Source organism: Polypterus senegalus, chromosome 7 (genome assembly GCF_016835505.1).
Source record: "Polypterus senegalus isolate Bchr_013 chromosome 7, ASM1683550v1, whole genome shotgun sequence".
Taxonomy (NCBI): domain Eukaryota; kingdom Metazoa; phylum Chordata; class Cladistia; order Polypteriformes; family Polypteridae; genus Polypterus; species Polypterus senegalus.
In genome coordinates this window covers 19,700,951-19,715,866 of record NC_053160.1, presented here as the reverse complement: position 1 = coordinate 19,715,866, position 14,916 = coordinate 19,700,951, and the positions used below count along the sequence as shown (strand labels likewise).

At 38.9% G+C, this 14,916-nt stretch overlaps 1 protein-coding gene across 2 annotated transcripts in view; it reads left to right on the top strand.

Annotated features, from left to right (window-relative positions):
* The window catches only part of LOC120532376, a 70,879-nt gene that overhangs the window by 23,012 nt on the left and 32,951 nt on the right, over nucleotides 1–14,916 (top strand). For both annotated transcript variants that reach the window (XM_039758311.1, XM_039758310.1), the window contains exons 2-4: nucleotides 351–572; nucleotides 3,624–3,816; nucleotides 8,468–8,630. In XM_039758311.1, coding sequence (XP_039614245.1) covers nucleotides 362–572; nucleotides 3,624–3,816; nucleotides 8,468–8,630 — 567 coding nt within the window. In that variant the 5' untranslated portion in view covers nucleotides 351–361. The remainder of the gene's footprint in view (nucleotides 1–350; nucleotides 573–3,623; nucleotides 3,817–8,467; nucleotides 8,631–14,916) is intronic.

Sequence of the window (14,916 nt, the reverse complement as noted above, 5' to 3'; positions counted from 1 at the left end):
ATTTAATGTTTCGGAGGGGCAGAGCTGAATTCTATGCGCATTATTGGTATTTGGAACAGTTATTTTAGTTAGCGCCACTCTGTGTGTATTTTTTATGTAATCTACAGTCTGTTTTTATAGTTTTAATGCATTGTTGATCTAAAGTAGTAATTGCAATTAAATTATTGGTGTTTATGCCGCACTGCCTTGATTTTTTACGTGCATTAAGATTGGTTATTAGATTATTAATGTTGGGCACTTTTACAGAAGACTTTGTTAAGCCATTATGTCCTAGCAAAGCAAAGCCTCTTTGTAAATGAACCTTACAATGATGTTGCATTTAGCATGTTCTTATTTTATTATCTTTTTAGGATAGAAGAAAATGTTTAAGAAGGCTACAAAGAAGATTGCATATGAGTTGGACCCCACTGGTATGCTAATACCAGTCCAAAGTTCAAACATGTCGTCCAAATTTAAATTATTGTATCTGGTCAAAAAGGTGGTTTCCATTTGGCCATGGAAACCAATGAAATATGTACCAACTGGAGTAAAGCTGGATAAAGTATTGAAGGAAGGAGATACAAGGAGTATAGGTAAGAGTGTGATATGAATAAATATTCTATATTAATTATTCTAAATTAATTTTATTGCACAAAGTACCTTTTCCCCATTCTTTCTCCAAAACAAGTACTCACAAGTATGATTCCAATAACAGTTCATCTCTATTTTTCTTCGTGACATGCCTTGTCCTATAATAATAATTATAATACATTGTACTTATATACAGTGGGATGCAAAAGTTTGGGCAACCTTGTTAATAGTCATTATTTTCCTGTATAAATCGTTGATTGTTACGATAAAAAATGTCAGTTAAATATATCATATAGGAGACACACACAGTAATATTTGAGAAGTGAAATGAAGTTTATTGGATTTACAGAAAGTGTGCAATAATTGTTCAAACAAAATCAGGCAGGTGCATAAATTTGAGCACCGTTGTCATTTTATTGAATCCAAAACTTTTAGAACTAATTATTGGAATTCCAATGGCTTGGTAAGCTCAGTGACCCCTGACCTACATACACACGTGAATCCTATAATGAGAAAGAGTATTTAAGGGGGTCAATTGTAAGTTTACCTCCTCCTTTAATTTTCTCTGAAGAGTAGCAACATGGGGGTCACAAAACAACTCTCAAGTGACCTGAAGACAAAGATTGTTCACCATCATGGTTTAGGGGAAGGATACAGAAAGCTGTCCCAGAGATTTAAGCTGTCTGTTTCTACAGTTAAGAACATATTGAGGAAATGGAAGACCACAGGCTCAGTTCAAGTTAAGGCTCGAAGTGGCAGACCAAGAAAGATTTCGGATAGACAGAAGCGACGAATGGTGAGAACAGTCAGAGTCAACCCACAGACCAGCACCAAAGACCTACAACATCATCTTGCAGCAGATGGAGTCACTGTGCATCGTTCAACCATTCGGCGCACTTTACACAAGGAGATGCTGTATGCGAGAGTGATGCAGAGGAAGCACAAACAGAGCCGCTTGAGGTCTGCTCAAGCACATTTGGACAAGCCAGCTTCATTTTGGAACAAGGTGCTGTGGACTGATGAAACTAAAATTGAGTTATTTGGGCATAACAAGGGGTGTTATGCATGGAGGAAAAAGAACACAGCATTGCAAGAAAAACACCTGCTACCTACAGTAAAATGTGGTGGTGGTTCCATCATGCCATCAAACCTGAATGAACTAGAGATGTTTTGTGAAGAGGAATGGTCCAAAATACCTTCAACCACAATCCAGACTCACATTGGAACCTACAGGAAGCGTTTAGAGGCTGTAATTTCTGCAAAAGGCAGATCTACTAAATATTGATTTCATTTTTTTTTTGTGGTGCCCAAATTTATGCACCTGCCTGATTTTGTTTGAACAATTATTGCACACTTTCTGTAAATCCAATAAACTTCATTTCACTTCTCAAATATCACTGTGTGTGTCTCCTATATGATATATTTAACTGACATTTTTTATCGTAACAACCAACGATTTATACAGGAAAATAATGACTATTAACAAGGTTGCCCAAACTTTTGCATCCCACTGTAGCACCTTTCCCATACTCAAAGTGCTTACTACCTGACTCCAACTCACCTGGAAGAGGCTGAGTGGCTTCTTTTATTCTAGACTTGGGAGGACTTCTGCTGCCACATATTTACACCCTAGAAGCACTTCTAGGTCAGGTGGGACCTTCTAAAAGGGTGTGAGTTTCCCCACAGCTTCCTCTAGCAGCACCTGCATACTACAACATGGCTGTCCAAAACAGAACTGATTTGACTTTGGTAAAATGGCGGCTTTAAAGGCCGTGACAGGAAATGATGTCATCTGGAGTGGAACTGGAAGTGATGTTCTCTGAGACCGGAAGTGACGTCAGCCAGAGCCCCCGTGCCGGAAGTGATGTCATCAATGGCGCTGGCACCTAATGGGATTTCCCGAGGATAGTCTGCAGAGGACAGAGAGAGACAGTTAGTGCAGCTTGCCACCCCCTGGTCTGGCATGGTACTACTCTTATTTAAGCCCTCTAGCTGCCTCCCATGTGCACGTGTGTGACACAGGACATACAAAAGCATTGAATAGAATAAAAGACAATGAACCAGAGTAAAATACTACATTCAGTACTAAAAGAAAAGCCTAGTAAATAACATTATTTGTGGTGTAACACACACACACAAATTATCTTGAGCATCTGGACAGGGAGGAAGACTGAAAGAAGGGGCAGAATGTTAGGTTAAGTTAAAAGCTTTCCTGAACAGATGTGTTTTAAGTTGTTTTTTAAAAGAATGAATGGAGTCAGCTAACCTAATTAATTTCGGGAGGTCATTCCAAAGTCTGGGTGCTATATTATAAGGCTAAAGGCCCTGTCACCCACAATGTGCAGGTTAGTGTGGGGCACAACAAGACTGCCAAAATCAGAGGACCTTCATGGGCGAACTCAACCATAGCGATGGAGAAGGTCACTGATGCAGTCCAGTGCCAGGCCATTTAAAGCTTTGTAGGTTATTAAGAGAATTTTATATTCAGTCCTGTAAGACACAGGAAGCCAGTGGAGGCGAAGCTGGGTGGGTGTTATGTGCTCGCTGTTGCTGGTCCATGTTAGGACTCTTTCAGCAGAGTTTTAAATTAACTGGAGCGGTGATGTAAGATTAGAAAGGGCGCCTGCCAGCAGGGAGATACAATAATCCATGTGGGATGTGATAAATGCATGGACAGGTTTCTCAGCGTTAGAAAATGAGAGGAATGAGTGAACATAGGATATGCTATGTGGGTGAAAGAAGGAAAGTTTCATAAAGTGGTTTTGTGGGTGGAATAAGAAAGGGAGGAATCAAAAACGATAACAAGATTCTTTGCATCTGAAGAAGGTCTGATGAGATCACTGTCAAGAGGAGCTCATTTTCTTAAGTTGCGCTTTAGTGCCAATTTACAGAATTTCAAGGCCATAGCAACACTGTTGACTGTAGAAAGTGTTGGAAGGGAAGTTAAGAGATAAATACGGGCAAATTAATAGAAAGGCCGTTGAGCAGGTTCTGGATTTTGTTGGGTAAAGACCATGTTATCATTCAACCGATGCCTTTTTGCATTCATACAGGCCAGGAAACAAACACCAAAGTGACAGTGAGTACTTCCTCTGTTGATGAAGGCAAATTGAGGGGGACAATAACAACAGGCATTTGTGAAACTGATGGAAAGGCCAAAGTCAGCCTTCTCCGCTCCATTGGCTCCACCAGTTTAGAGGCCGTGGAGATCAGCTTGGATGACTTAATGAAGACACTAGAAAGAAGGCAAGCAGGAATGTTTACTTCATTTTGGTTTTTTTTACTATTTACTTCTTCTTTAGCACATTTAGCACAATTTTGGATCAGAATGGACCATTCAGACCAGCAGTTTGATAATGCTATTCACCTAATTTGTCTAAAACAATATCAAATCAAGCTTTGAAGTCTCCTAAATATTATTTTCTACCACAATACTGTACTTTTATTTCATGTGTGATGAAAAATTGAGAAATTTACCTTAATCAGTTTCTATTTGTGCTCCCGTGTTCTTGTCGAAAACCTCATTTTACAGTAACAATTGGGGTCCAGTGTACTGATTCCTTTTATAATTTTGAACACCTCAGTCATGATTAAATATGAAAACAACAACAACATTTATTTATACTGTATAGCACATTTTCATACAAATAATGTAGCTCAAAGTGCTTTACATAATGAAGGAAAGAAAAATAAAAGACAAAGTAAAAATTAAAATAAGACAACATTAATTAACATAGAATAAGAGTAAGGTCCGATGGCCAGGTAGGACAGAAAAAACAAAAAAAAACTCCAGACGGCTGGAGAACAAATAAAATCTGCAGGGGTTCCCGACCTTGAGACCGCCAAGCCCTGAAGGTTCAGCTCCTTCAGTCTCTTCTCTTAGCTCGTACCTCTCTGTCGCAAAATCAGCTGATATGCTTTTCTATGGCAGGGGTCGCCAACTCCAGTCCTAGGGGACCACCGTGGCTGCAGGTTTTCAATGAGTGCCCTGTTTGTGCTGCTAATTAACTTCTTATGAATTAATTTTAATTGAACTGCTTTCTTAAGATTGGTTCCCCTGCATTTCTTCATCGTTCCTCTGATTTGCTTCATTTCTTTCCTTAAATGGCCCCCAAACAGAAATGAAGTGTGAAGTGAGTGAGCCAACAGAAGACCAACTAAGTCAGGGCTTCAAACTCCAACCAATTTCAGTCCAACCAGTTTCTTAATGAGGTGCTGATTCTTGTCGTTAATTAAACTCGTTTTTAATTCCACAGCTTGTTGCTGCTCTCACTGTGCAATAGCAGACATTTCCGAAATTGTTGACTTTTCTCTTTTTTAAGAGCTCTGGTCAAATGTTTTGTGGACCTCAGCAGATCAGCATTCCTGAGACCTTCATCTTTCTTTATTTTCAGATATTGTATGATGGACACCAGTTGATTTGGCTCATTTTGTATCTCATTATTGTTTGGCTGCTGATTAAGGAAAAAGAAACAATTAAGGGGTCTGAGTCTTCAAGAGCAAGTCAATTAAAATTAGTTCAAAAGAAGTTAATTAGCAGCAAAAACAGATCACTTATTAAGAAAAGGGTTAGAACCACTGGGGCCCTCCAGGACTGGAGTTGGTGACCCCTGTTCAATGGGCTTTCTCTACCGCTGTTATGTCGTTTTTTTGTAATTTGGAGGAAACAAAAATGTATGCAGTATTCCAGGTGAGGCCTCACTAACATCCTATAGAAAGTAGCTTAAACACAACCTCCTTTCTCTTGCACTTTACAAACCGGGAACTGAATAGCCTGTTATTCTACTAAGCGTCTTAATAGCTTGAACACAACAAAAATGTGAAAATATTACCAGAAATGGATTCCTCATTTTTTAGAATGCCAGAATGTACAAGACAAATACAAATAAAAGACTGACTAATACTGCAATGCTAAGCTCTAGATCAGGGTTCTCCAAGTCCAGTCCTGGAGGGCAGCAGTGGCTGCAGGTTTTCATTCTAACCCTTTTCTTAATTAGTGACCTGTTTTTGCTGCTAATTAACATCTTTTGAATTAATTTTAATTAACTTGTTTTTTAAGATTTGTTTCCCTAAATTGCTTCATTTCGTTCCTTAAATGACACCCAAACAGAAACTAAATGTGAAGTGAGTGAGCCAAGAGAAGACCAACTAAGTCAGGGCCTCAAACTCCAACCAATTTCACACCAGCCAGCTGCTTAATTAGGTTCTGGTTCTTGTCGTTAATTAAACTCATTCTTTAATTCCATGGCATGTTGCTTTTCTCATTGTGAAATAGCAGAGATTTCTGAAAATGTTGATTTTCTCTTTTCTAAGCACACTGTTCAAATGTTTTGTGGACCTGAGAAGATCAGCATTCCTGACACATTCACCTTTTTTTATTTTCAGATATTATATGATGGACATGAGTTGTTTTGGCTCATTTTGTATCTCACTATTGTTTGGCAGCTAATTAAGGAAAAAGAAACAATTAAGGGGTCTGAGTCTTCAAGAGCAAGTCAATTACAATGAATTCAAAAGAAGTTAATTAGCAGCAAAAATAGGTCACTATTTAGGAAAAGGGTTAGAATGAAAACCTGCAGCCACTGAGCCCTCCAGGACCGGAGTTGGAGAACCCTGCTGTAGATTATGCTGTGATTTCCCGTCACCACAATTCAGGGAATAAAATCCTAGGGCCTGATGGATGTTTTAGACTGATAACAACATTGATATGTGTGTGGTAAAGATGACTGCTTACCGATACATATCGGACCGATATTACTAGTAAGTTTAAGTACAGGCTGGCCCACCTTATCTGTCTGTATATGATTTGAGGACCCTGTGAGGATGTGCAAAAACTGTAGATGCTCAGGACTTATATAAAGGCGATTGTGCACACAAAGCGAACACAAGGGGCTGATATGGCAGGACCGAGGGTTGGCAGTGCTTGGGTTCACCGTGACTCGACAGCATCAGCCTGTGCTTGTTCTTTCTTGTGCGTGTTTAGCGGGCAGCACTGCACACAGGAATTTCAAATGATCTTTATTGAGAATATTCTGGATTTTTTTTAATATTTTGGAAATGTGGTTGGTCAAAGCAGTGGGTAAGATGGGATGACTGTATTAGGTTTTCCTAAAAATACGAAAATCTGAATAAAAAGAAGAAAAGTGTATGATGTGTTCCCTTGAACATATTCTAATTTAACATCTAAACAGGTTAAGTAACTGTGAGTTTGTTTGTTTGTTTGATTTTAATTATTAATTATAGAGACATCTGACTTTTGTCACTCTAAGTGTTCTGTTAAGAGCAAAAATGTGTAAATGTTAAATTGATATTATAAAGATAATAATATAGTCCGTATTGACTTAAATACTTCACTGACAACATATATTATGCACTGACATTGATTATATGAAGTAATTGAATTAATGAATGAATATTAATAAATAAATTATTTAAATTGAAATGTATTTATCTGCCTGTGGTGGGCTGGCGCCCTGCCCGGGGTAGTAGGCTAGCAGCTGCTCATTTACAATTAAATAAATTATAACCGAGGTTGGGCGGCACGGTGGTGCAGTGGTAGCGCAGCTGCCTCGCAGTTAGGAGACTCCTGCGTGGAGTTTGCATGTTCTCCCCGTGTCTGCGTTGGTTTCCTCCGAGTACTCCGGTTTCCTCCCACAGCCCAAAGACATGCAGGTTAGGTACATCGGCGATACTAAATTGTCCGTAGTCTGTGCTTGGTGTGTGTGTGGGTGTGTGTGTGTCCTGCGGTGGGTTGGCGCCCTTCCCGGGTTTGTTTCCTGCCTTGCGCCCTGTGTTGGCTGGGATTGGCGCCAGCAGACCCCCGTGACACTGTAGTTAGGATATAGCGGGTTGGATAATGGATGGATGGATGGATTTATCTGCAAATATCTGCATATAACATGTACTGTTTATTGTAGGATGTTACTGTGTTGTTATACAACTAAGAGTGTGCTTGCCATAGACATATCCAGCTTTATTTATTTATTTTTACTTTTTTTGGCTTTTAAGTGCTTTACCAGTTTAATTTGCATATATTGTGATTACCGAAAGAAAGAATTCCTGTTTATTAGACTTGATAGTCTATGGAATGTGTAAAGATGCACATGTCCCAGACTTCCACTTGTCGTGAATTGACACTTAACTGTCACGTTAGCAGATTCTGAAGAAAAAATGCAAAAGAGCAGTGAGGAGAATAAGCCAAGACAGTCGGATAGAAAACAAAAGTGAGTGACTGTGACAAAAGAAAAAGGATTTGAATGCATTTTATTAACATAAAGAACACAATGGCAGCAATCATAAGTTATAAAATTGGAAAATTTAGCTGACATTTTAAAAAGGTACACTCTTGAAAATAAAGGTTCCAGAGCGGTTCTTCAGAGCGATGCCATTGGGGAACCAAAGATCCTTCCACATGAAGGTTCCAAAAAGAACCTTTAGTTATCTAGATCTGTAACAGGCTCCATACACTAAATAACCATGAATAGATGGTAACAGATTTGTGAAATACCAAGGGGCTCATGTTTTTTAAAGGACTCTCATTGCATACAATAACACAACTGGGTTTTCCTAATCTGTCAGTGTCCTGCTACGTAGCCTACCAAACACTGACCTCCTTAGCGTTACATTTTTTCTCAAAAAAACATGTAAAAAGCATTGCATTTTTTGGCTTGATAAATTACATTTTTATTAAATCTTATCTTTCTACTATAAAATATACAAAAACTAAAAGTACAAAGTCAGAAGTACAGAAAGTATAATAATGATACAAATAATGATGATGAATAATAATAATATGAACAGTATCTTTTATATGAAAATCAATGACCTCTCCAGATTAACCTTGCAGCTTAGACTGTCTGACTGACTTTTTCTTGCCTCTGACACTCTCTTGATACAGCAAGTTTGACATGTCACACTGGCTGATTAAAAAGCTACAGAAGGATAAAGTGGATGGCGTGGGCATCGTAATCCAGGCAGTCAGAACTACAAATCCACTGGAGGTCCAAATGTTGACATCTGCCAGAGGATCACTGAAGTTCTACGCTGAGCCCTTAACTCAGGTACTGATTTCATTGCAATTCAATGCATTTCAATGCCACTACCAGCTGTCACGGCAGAGGTACCGTGAGCAAGAAAAATACTCTCTCAGACTACTACAACCACTTCCATACACACAACGACACACTACATTGTGGGTTGAATGTTGCTAGGGTACATGAAGTGATACATTCTTAGTTTGTACTACTGTAGGAATTTAGGAAGTCTCGGGAAATATGCTTGTCTGCATTTCTGATGGGACCACAGGCTGGGCGAGTGGGCTACTTGGAGGTTGCTTCTGGGTCACAGATGACCACGGGCCACCATTTGAATAGACCACCTTTATGTAAAAAGGAGGGCAGGGAAGGGTGAAGTTAAAAGTTGGATTCATAATGTCCAACAGGAGCTGGTTACCTCCAAGATGTTGTAGACCTTCATAGTGGATAGTCTTGTAGGCCAAGAGTTTTCAGCTAAGGTTAAAAGTCTTGAGGACTGATTGAGGTCATTTATGTTAGGTAGAATGCCTAGTAGAGGCTGGGTGGTCTTGTGGCCTCAGAAACCCTGCAGATTATGTTTTTGTTATTCCAGCCCCTAGAGTTTTTTTTTTGTTTGTTTTTTCTGCCCTCCTGGCCATCAGACCTTACTTTATTCTTTGTTACTCAGTAGTGTCTCATCTTATTTTTATATTTTTCTTTTTTCTTTCTTCTTCTTGTAAAGCACTTTGAGCTCCATCACTTACTTGTATATGAAAATGTGCCATATAAATAAATGTTGTTGTTGTTGTTAAGCTTAGAATTTAAATTTTCCATTTCCATACTTCAGCTTGCTTGGGAGGATCATCCAATTAATTTAGAAATTATTCAGACCCCTTCACTTTCTGCACATTTTATTGTGTTGTAGATTTCATTTTAAATGGATAATTTGCAGTTTGTGGCCGGCAATCTGCACTCAGTACCCATTAATGATCAAGTGAGAACATGTTTTTACAATGGTTTTTTAATTTTTTTTTAATCAAAACTGAAATTTCACATTCATATAAGTATTCAGACCCTTAATTCAGCACTTTGGGCAAATGTGCGTATGCACAAAAAAATCCAGATACATAAATCTGTGCATTCGCCAACTTCCATGTTCTTCCACTCCATAAATCCTGGTCAGCGTGAAAAGTAATGCACATGCATGTGCCTGCTGACACTCCCAAACTCCTCCCAGAATTACAACTCTTTGAATATGCAAATCAACATAAGTAGCCCTTAAGCTCAGCATTCTGTGAAAAGGCAATGGCGAAAGCACGGGGGAAAATAGAAGAATTTCAGCAAATACCAACTGGAGGAAAGGAAAACTTACTATTTGTTGGTTTAAACAGTGGTATAAACAACAAAAGGAAGCTGATCGAGTGACAGAGTGTCGGAGAAACTTGAAAGCTCATATTCACAAAGTCGCATAGTGCCTGAAATAAAAAAGACGTTGTCAGATATCAAAGTCGGCGTGAAAAGGCGAATTGTAGCCCACTGTCTGAGTGTCATATGAAAGCTTATTAGGGTACAGAGAATAAAAATAGGCACACAGTTGGAAAAAAAGCTCGAAATGTCAACTTTAATCACATAGTAGAACATCATAAACTTCATCTTAAAATCATTTAATTTGCTAGTTTCTCAATCCCATCGTAACTAAAGTAGCACATTAAGTGCTTTGTTTTCTATTTGATCTTCTATGTGCTCTGTGTGTGTGAATCACTACATGCTTCTTAAACAGGCTTTCTCTTCCCTTGACAGGACACAGAATCCTTTACATTCGTGATATTACAGCTGTCTGAATAACTAAAATACTGAGATGTATAAATTATATCATTTTCATGTTGATAGGAGTTAAAGCACGTTATTAAACATGGGAACACGGTGGCGCAGTGATTGTTCATGTCTCACAAAAGATTCTTGCTTTGCCGTGCGTGACCTTCGATGAAATAATTTATTGCAGCAGTACTGTCTATTTCAAATGTATTAACCCCCAATTCCTGTCCTTCCTTTTCTTTCTCCAACTACCCAATCACCACACAATCAGCTCTGTAATAGACATTAAGCTATTAGGCTTAGAACGTTGATTCTTCAAAACTTTTAAGGAACATTGAAATATCTTCGTAGTACATGTTTAATTATTCTATCCATCTATCCTTCCAGTGTCATGGCAGCCACAGCAAGAATACCGCGCAAGGCAGGAACAATCCGTGAACGAAGCACCAGCGGCTCGCTAGCACTGTGGCACCGTGTCCTCACATGTTTAATTATTAACAATATAGATTATTTAAATGAAGTTAAAGTTTTATCTGTATAATATAATAAACATATTTTGCTGCATTTCATCTTAAAAATGATATCATCATCATATGTATATATACACTTTATAAAGTGGCTCAGGTTGTGCAATATTATAACTGTATCGCAAGTTTACAGTGAGGTAATTGTACTAATAAGTACAAACAGTTCTACAAGGAGCACTTGATGGACTGATGGAGTGTGTTTCTGAAACGCGAGGTCTGTACAGGAAAGGCTCTGAAGTGTTTCTCATATGAGAGCAGTTCAATAGACAGCATGGCTGAGGCAGCGTGCGCTTGATGCTGTATACCGATAATTCTCTTTCTCAGCTTCTGTAGATATTTGATTCCACACTCAGATGCAGTGATATAAATACTCTGAGTGGTGCAGTGAGAGTAATATGGAAAACAATGATCTGCTGTGGCAACCCCTAATGGGAGCAGCTGAAAGAAGAAGAAGAAGGTGCAGTGAGAGTAACAACGCTAAAGCAGCTATGGTATTTAGAATAGGCACTTCTCAGTTTCACCTGATAGCCAATTCTAGTAAGAGTCCTGATGGTTCCAAAGTTTTTCCATTTCACAATTATTGATGCCACTGTGTTCTTGGGAACACTCTAAGCTTTAGAAATGGTTTTACCCCCCTCACACTGATCTACACCTAATCACAGTTTGATCATGGAGGGCTCCAGAGAGGTCCTTGGACTTCATGTCTTGATTGTTTCCCAGATATGCAGTATGAATTGTGTGATCTCATATATACAGATGTGTGCCTTTCTAAATGATACACAATCAAATCAGTTTGCCACAGATTAACTCCAAGTTCTGCACATATCTCAAGGAGAATTAGAACAAATAGTTTTAATTATTTGCCACAGCAAAGGGTCTGAATACTTGTATGAATGAGAAATTTCAGTTTTGATTTTTGATAAATAAAGAAATAGGTTATCAAGTATAGATTGATGGGCAAAAGTAGCACGTTTATCCATTTAAAATGAAATCTCGAACAGAACGAAGTGTGCAGAAAGTGAAGGGGTCTGAATACTTTGTGAATCCACTGCAGGGACGTTCTTAGGCATACGCGAAGTACGTATCCTCGTAGGGCCCCGACCCGGCCCCGACTTACATTTTTTTTTCTTTTGTCGGGCTGTGGGCCTGGGGCCCCTGTCATGCCCCTGGCACTGCAGCCATCTGTGCCATTCCCTGACGTCATGTGTCACGATACCCTCCTCATTCTAAATTTTATCGTTTTGAGTCGAATTCGGAGGGGAAGGGTAGGAGCAGGGGGCAGCAGGCAGGGAATTGGGGGCATGGCCATGGGACTGGGAATGTATAAATAGCGATCGCTCAGTCTGGAATGTGCATCTCTTAGTCTTACTCTTATTAACAATGGTAATTTATTATCCAAACTGCAGTCTTCACCTAAATCCCTAATAATATTGTCATAGTGTCGTAACTTTGCCAAATGCACCATAGCAAACGTTAATTTTAGAGATTCATTTCGGATTCATTCAGAGAGATCACCATAAAATCATGAAATATCTCTATATTACCGGCCTTTACCAGATCCAGAACAAAATCAATATTTTACCACTCTGCATACACACAAGCGTACATGTAGGCCTACTGGTCATCTAAGGCCTTTTCCAGACGTTTTATTAGAACGCCTTCACAGAGCTACAGGGGTGCTCTGCCCCACCGACCACCCCCATCCGGGGCCTGCACATTTCTGAACCGTGTCGGGCCCCCAAGCTGCTAACAACGGCCCTCTCTACTGTATGTGGACTGCATTGAACATTTAAATGCATTTAGTAATAAAACATTTTTTATGATATCAATATTGGAATGATGTAGTTTTTGCACTTTTTGTGTCCAAGTACATCCTTAAAGTCTATTTGTAAACTCTGTAATGTGCAAAGTGTGTCATCACCAATCTACATGTCAGTTATTTACTCAAAACGTGAAAAACATACTTTATTTTTTTTTGAGTGCACATCATAAACGGGGCAAACATGTCACAATGGATTGACTTTTTAAATCTATATGTATATGTAATGCAAAGTTGACACACCGACTCCTTCACTCTTCAATAAACACTATTTCTCATTTAATTAAAAAGCTGAAATTTGCCAGGAAGGCACATCTAACTCAGTAGGATTCCATTAAGAAAGGACATTTCAATATATCAATATTTAGAGGGAAATGCCCACCCCACAATAGAAAAACAAAATACCCCAAATTTTCAAAAATGCTTTGATGGATTTGATTGAAATTTGACGATGTAGAAAAAAGAAAATTGGCCCACACATTTTTTATTTGTTGATATTTGTTGTTAATAATACTGTAGCAAGTGGCATATTCTAACAAACTGTGCCCCCACCATTCACAATAACATTGGCTGTGATCACACGGAGAAATGGGGTGTGCCGTTATATGCAAATGACAGCTCTTGTTCCTGCTGAATCAAAGTGAAAGGAGCAAAGTTCAGCAAAGTTCAAAGAAGACACATTTAACAAGTGTTTGCCAGGCGTGGTGGCTGTGAGGGTAGTCAGTTTGGTACCTCTGATCCAGTAAGAAATGTGTTTTAGTATGTACTAGCAAAATACCCGCGCTTCACAGCGGAGAAGTAGTGTGTTAAAGAAGTAATGAAAAAGAAAAGGAAACATTTAAATAATAACGTAACATGATTGACAATGTAATTGTTTTGTCATTGTCATGAGTGTTGCTGACATATATATATATATATATATATATATATATATATATATATATATATATATATATATATATATATATATATATATACATATACATATACATATATATATATATATATATATATACTCACCTAAAGGATTATTAGGAACACCATACTAATACGGTGTTTGACCCCCTTTCGCCTTCAGAACTGCCTTAATTCTACGTGGCATTGATTCAACAAGGTGCTGAAAGCATTCTTTAGAAATGTTGGCCCATATTGATAGGATAGCACCTTGCAGTTGATGGAGATTTGTGGGATGCACATCCAGGGCACGAAGCTCCCGTTCCACCACATCCCAAAGATGCTCTATTGGGTTGAGATCTGGTGACTGTGGGGCCATTTTAGTACAGTGAACTCATTGTCATGTTCAAGAAACCAATTTGAAATGATTCGAGCTTTGTGACATGGTGCATTATCCTGCTGGAAGTAGCCATCAGAGGATGGGTACATGGTGGTCATGAAGGGATGGACATGGTCAGAAACAATGCTCAGGTAGCCAGTGGCATTTAAACGATGCCCAACTGCCACTAAGGGGCCTAAAGTGTGCCAAGAAAACATCCCCCACACCATTACACCACCACCACCAGCCTGCACAGTGGTAACAAGGCATGATGGATCCATGTTCTCATTCTGTTTATGCCAAATTCTGACTCTACCATTTGAATGTCTCAACAGAAATCGAGACTCATCAGACCAGGCAACATTCTTCCAGTCTTTAACTGTCCAATTTTGGTGAGCTCGTGCAAATTGTAGCCTCTTTTTCCTATTTGGAGATGAGTGGTACCTGGTGGGGTCTTCTGCTGTTGTAGCCCATCCGCCTCAAGGTTGTGCGTGTTGTGGCTTCACAAATGCTTTGCTGCATACCTCGGTTGTAACGAGTGGTTATTTCAGTCAAAGTTGCTCTTCCTTTTTTTTTCCCTTTTCACACCATTCTTTGTAAACCCTAGAAATGGGCGTGAAAATCCCAGTAACTGAGCAGATTGTGAAATACTCAGACCGGCCCGTCTGGCACCAACAACCATGCCACGCTCAAAATTGCTTAAATCACCTTTCTTTCCCATTCTGACAATTAGTTTGGAGTTCAGGAGATTGTCTTGACCAGGACCACACCCCTAAATGCATTGAAGCAACTGCCATGTAATTGGTTGATTAGATAATTGCATTAATGAGAAATTGAACAGGTGTTCCTAATAATCCTTTAGGTGAGTGTAAATATATATATATATATATATATATATAT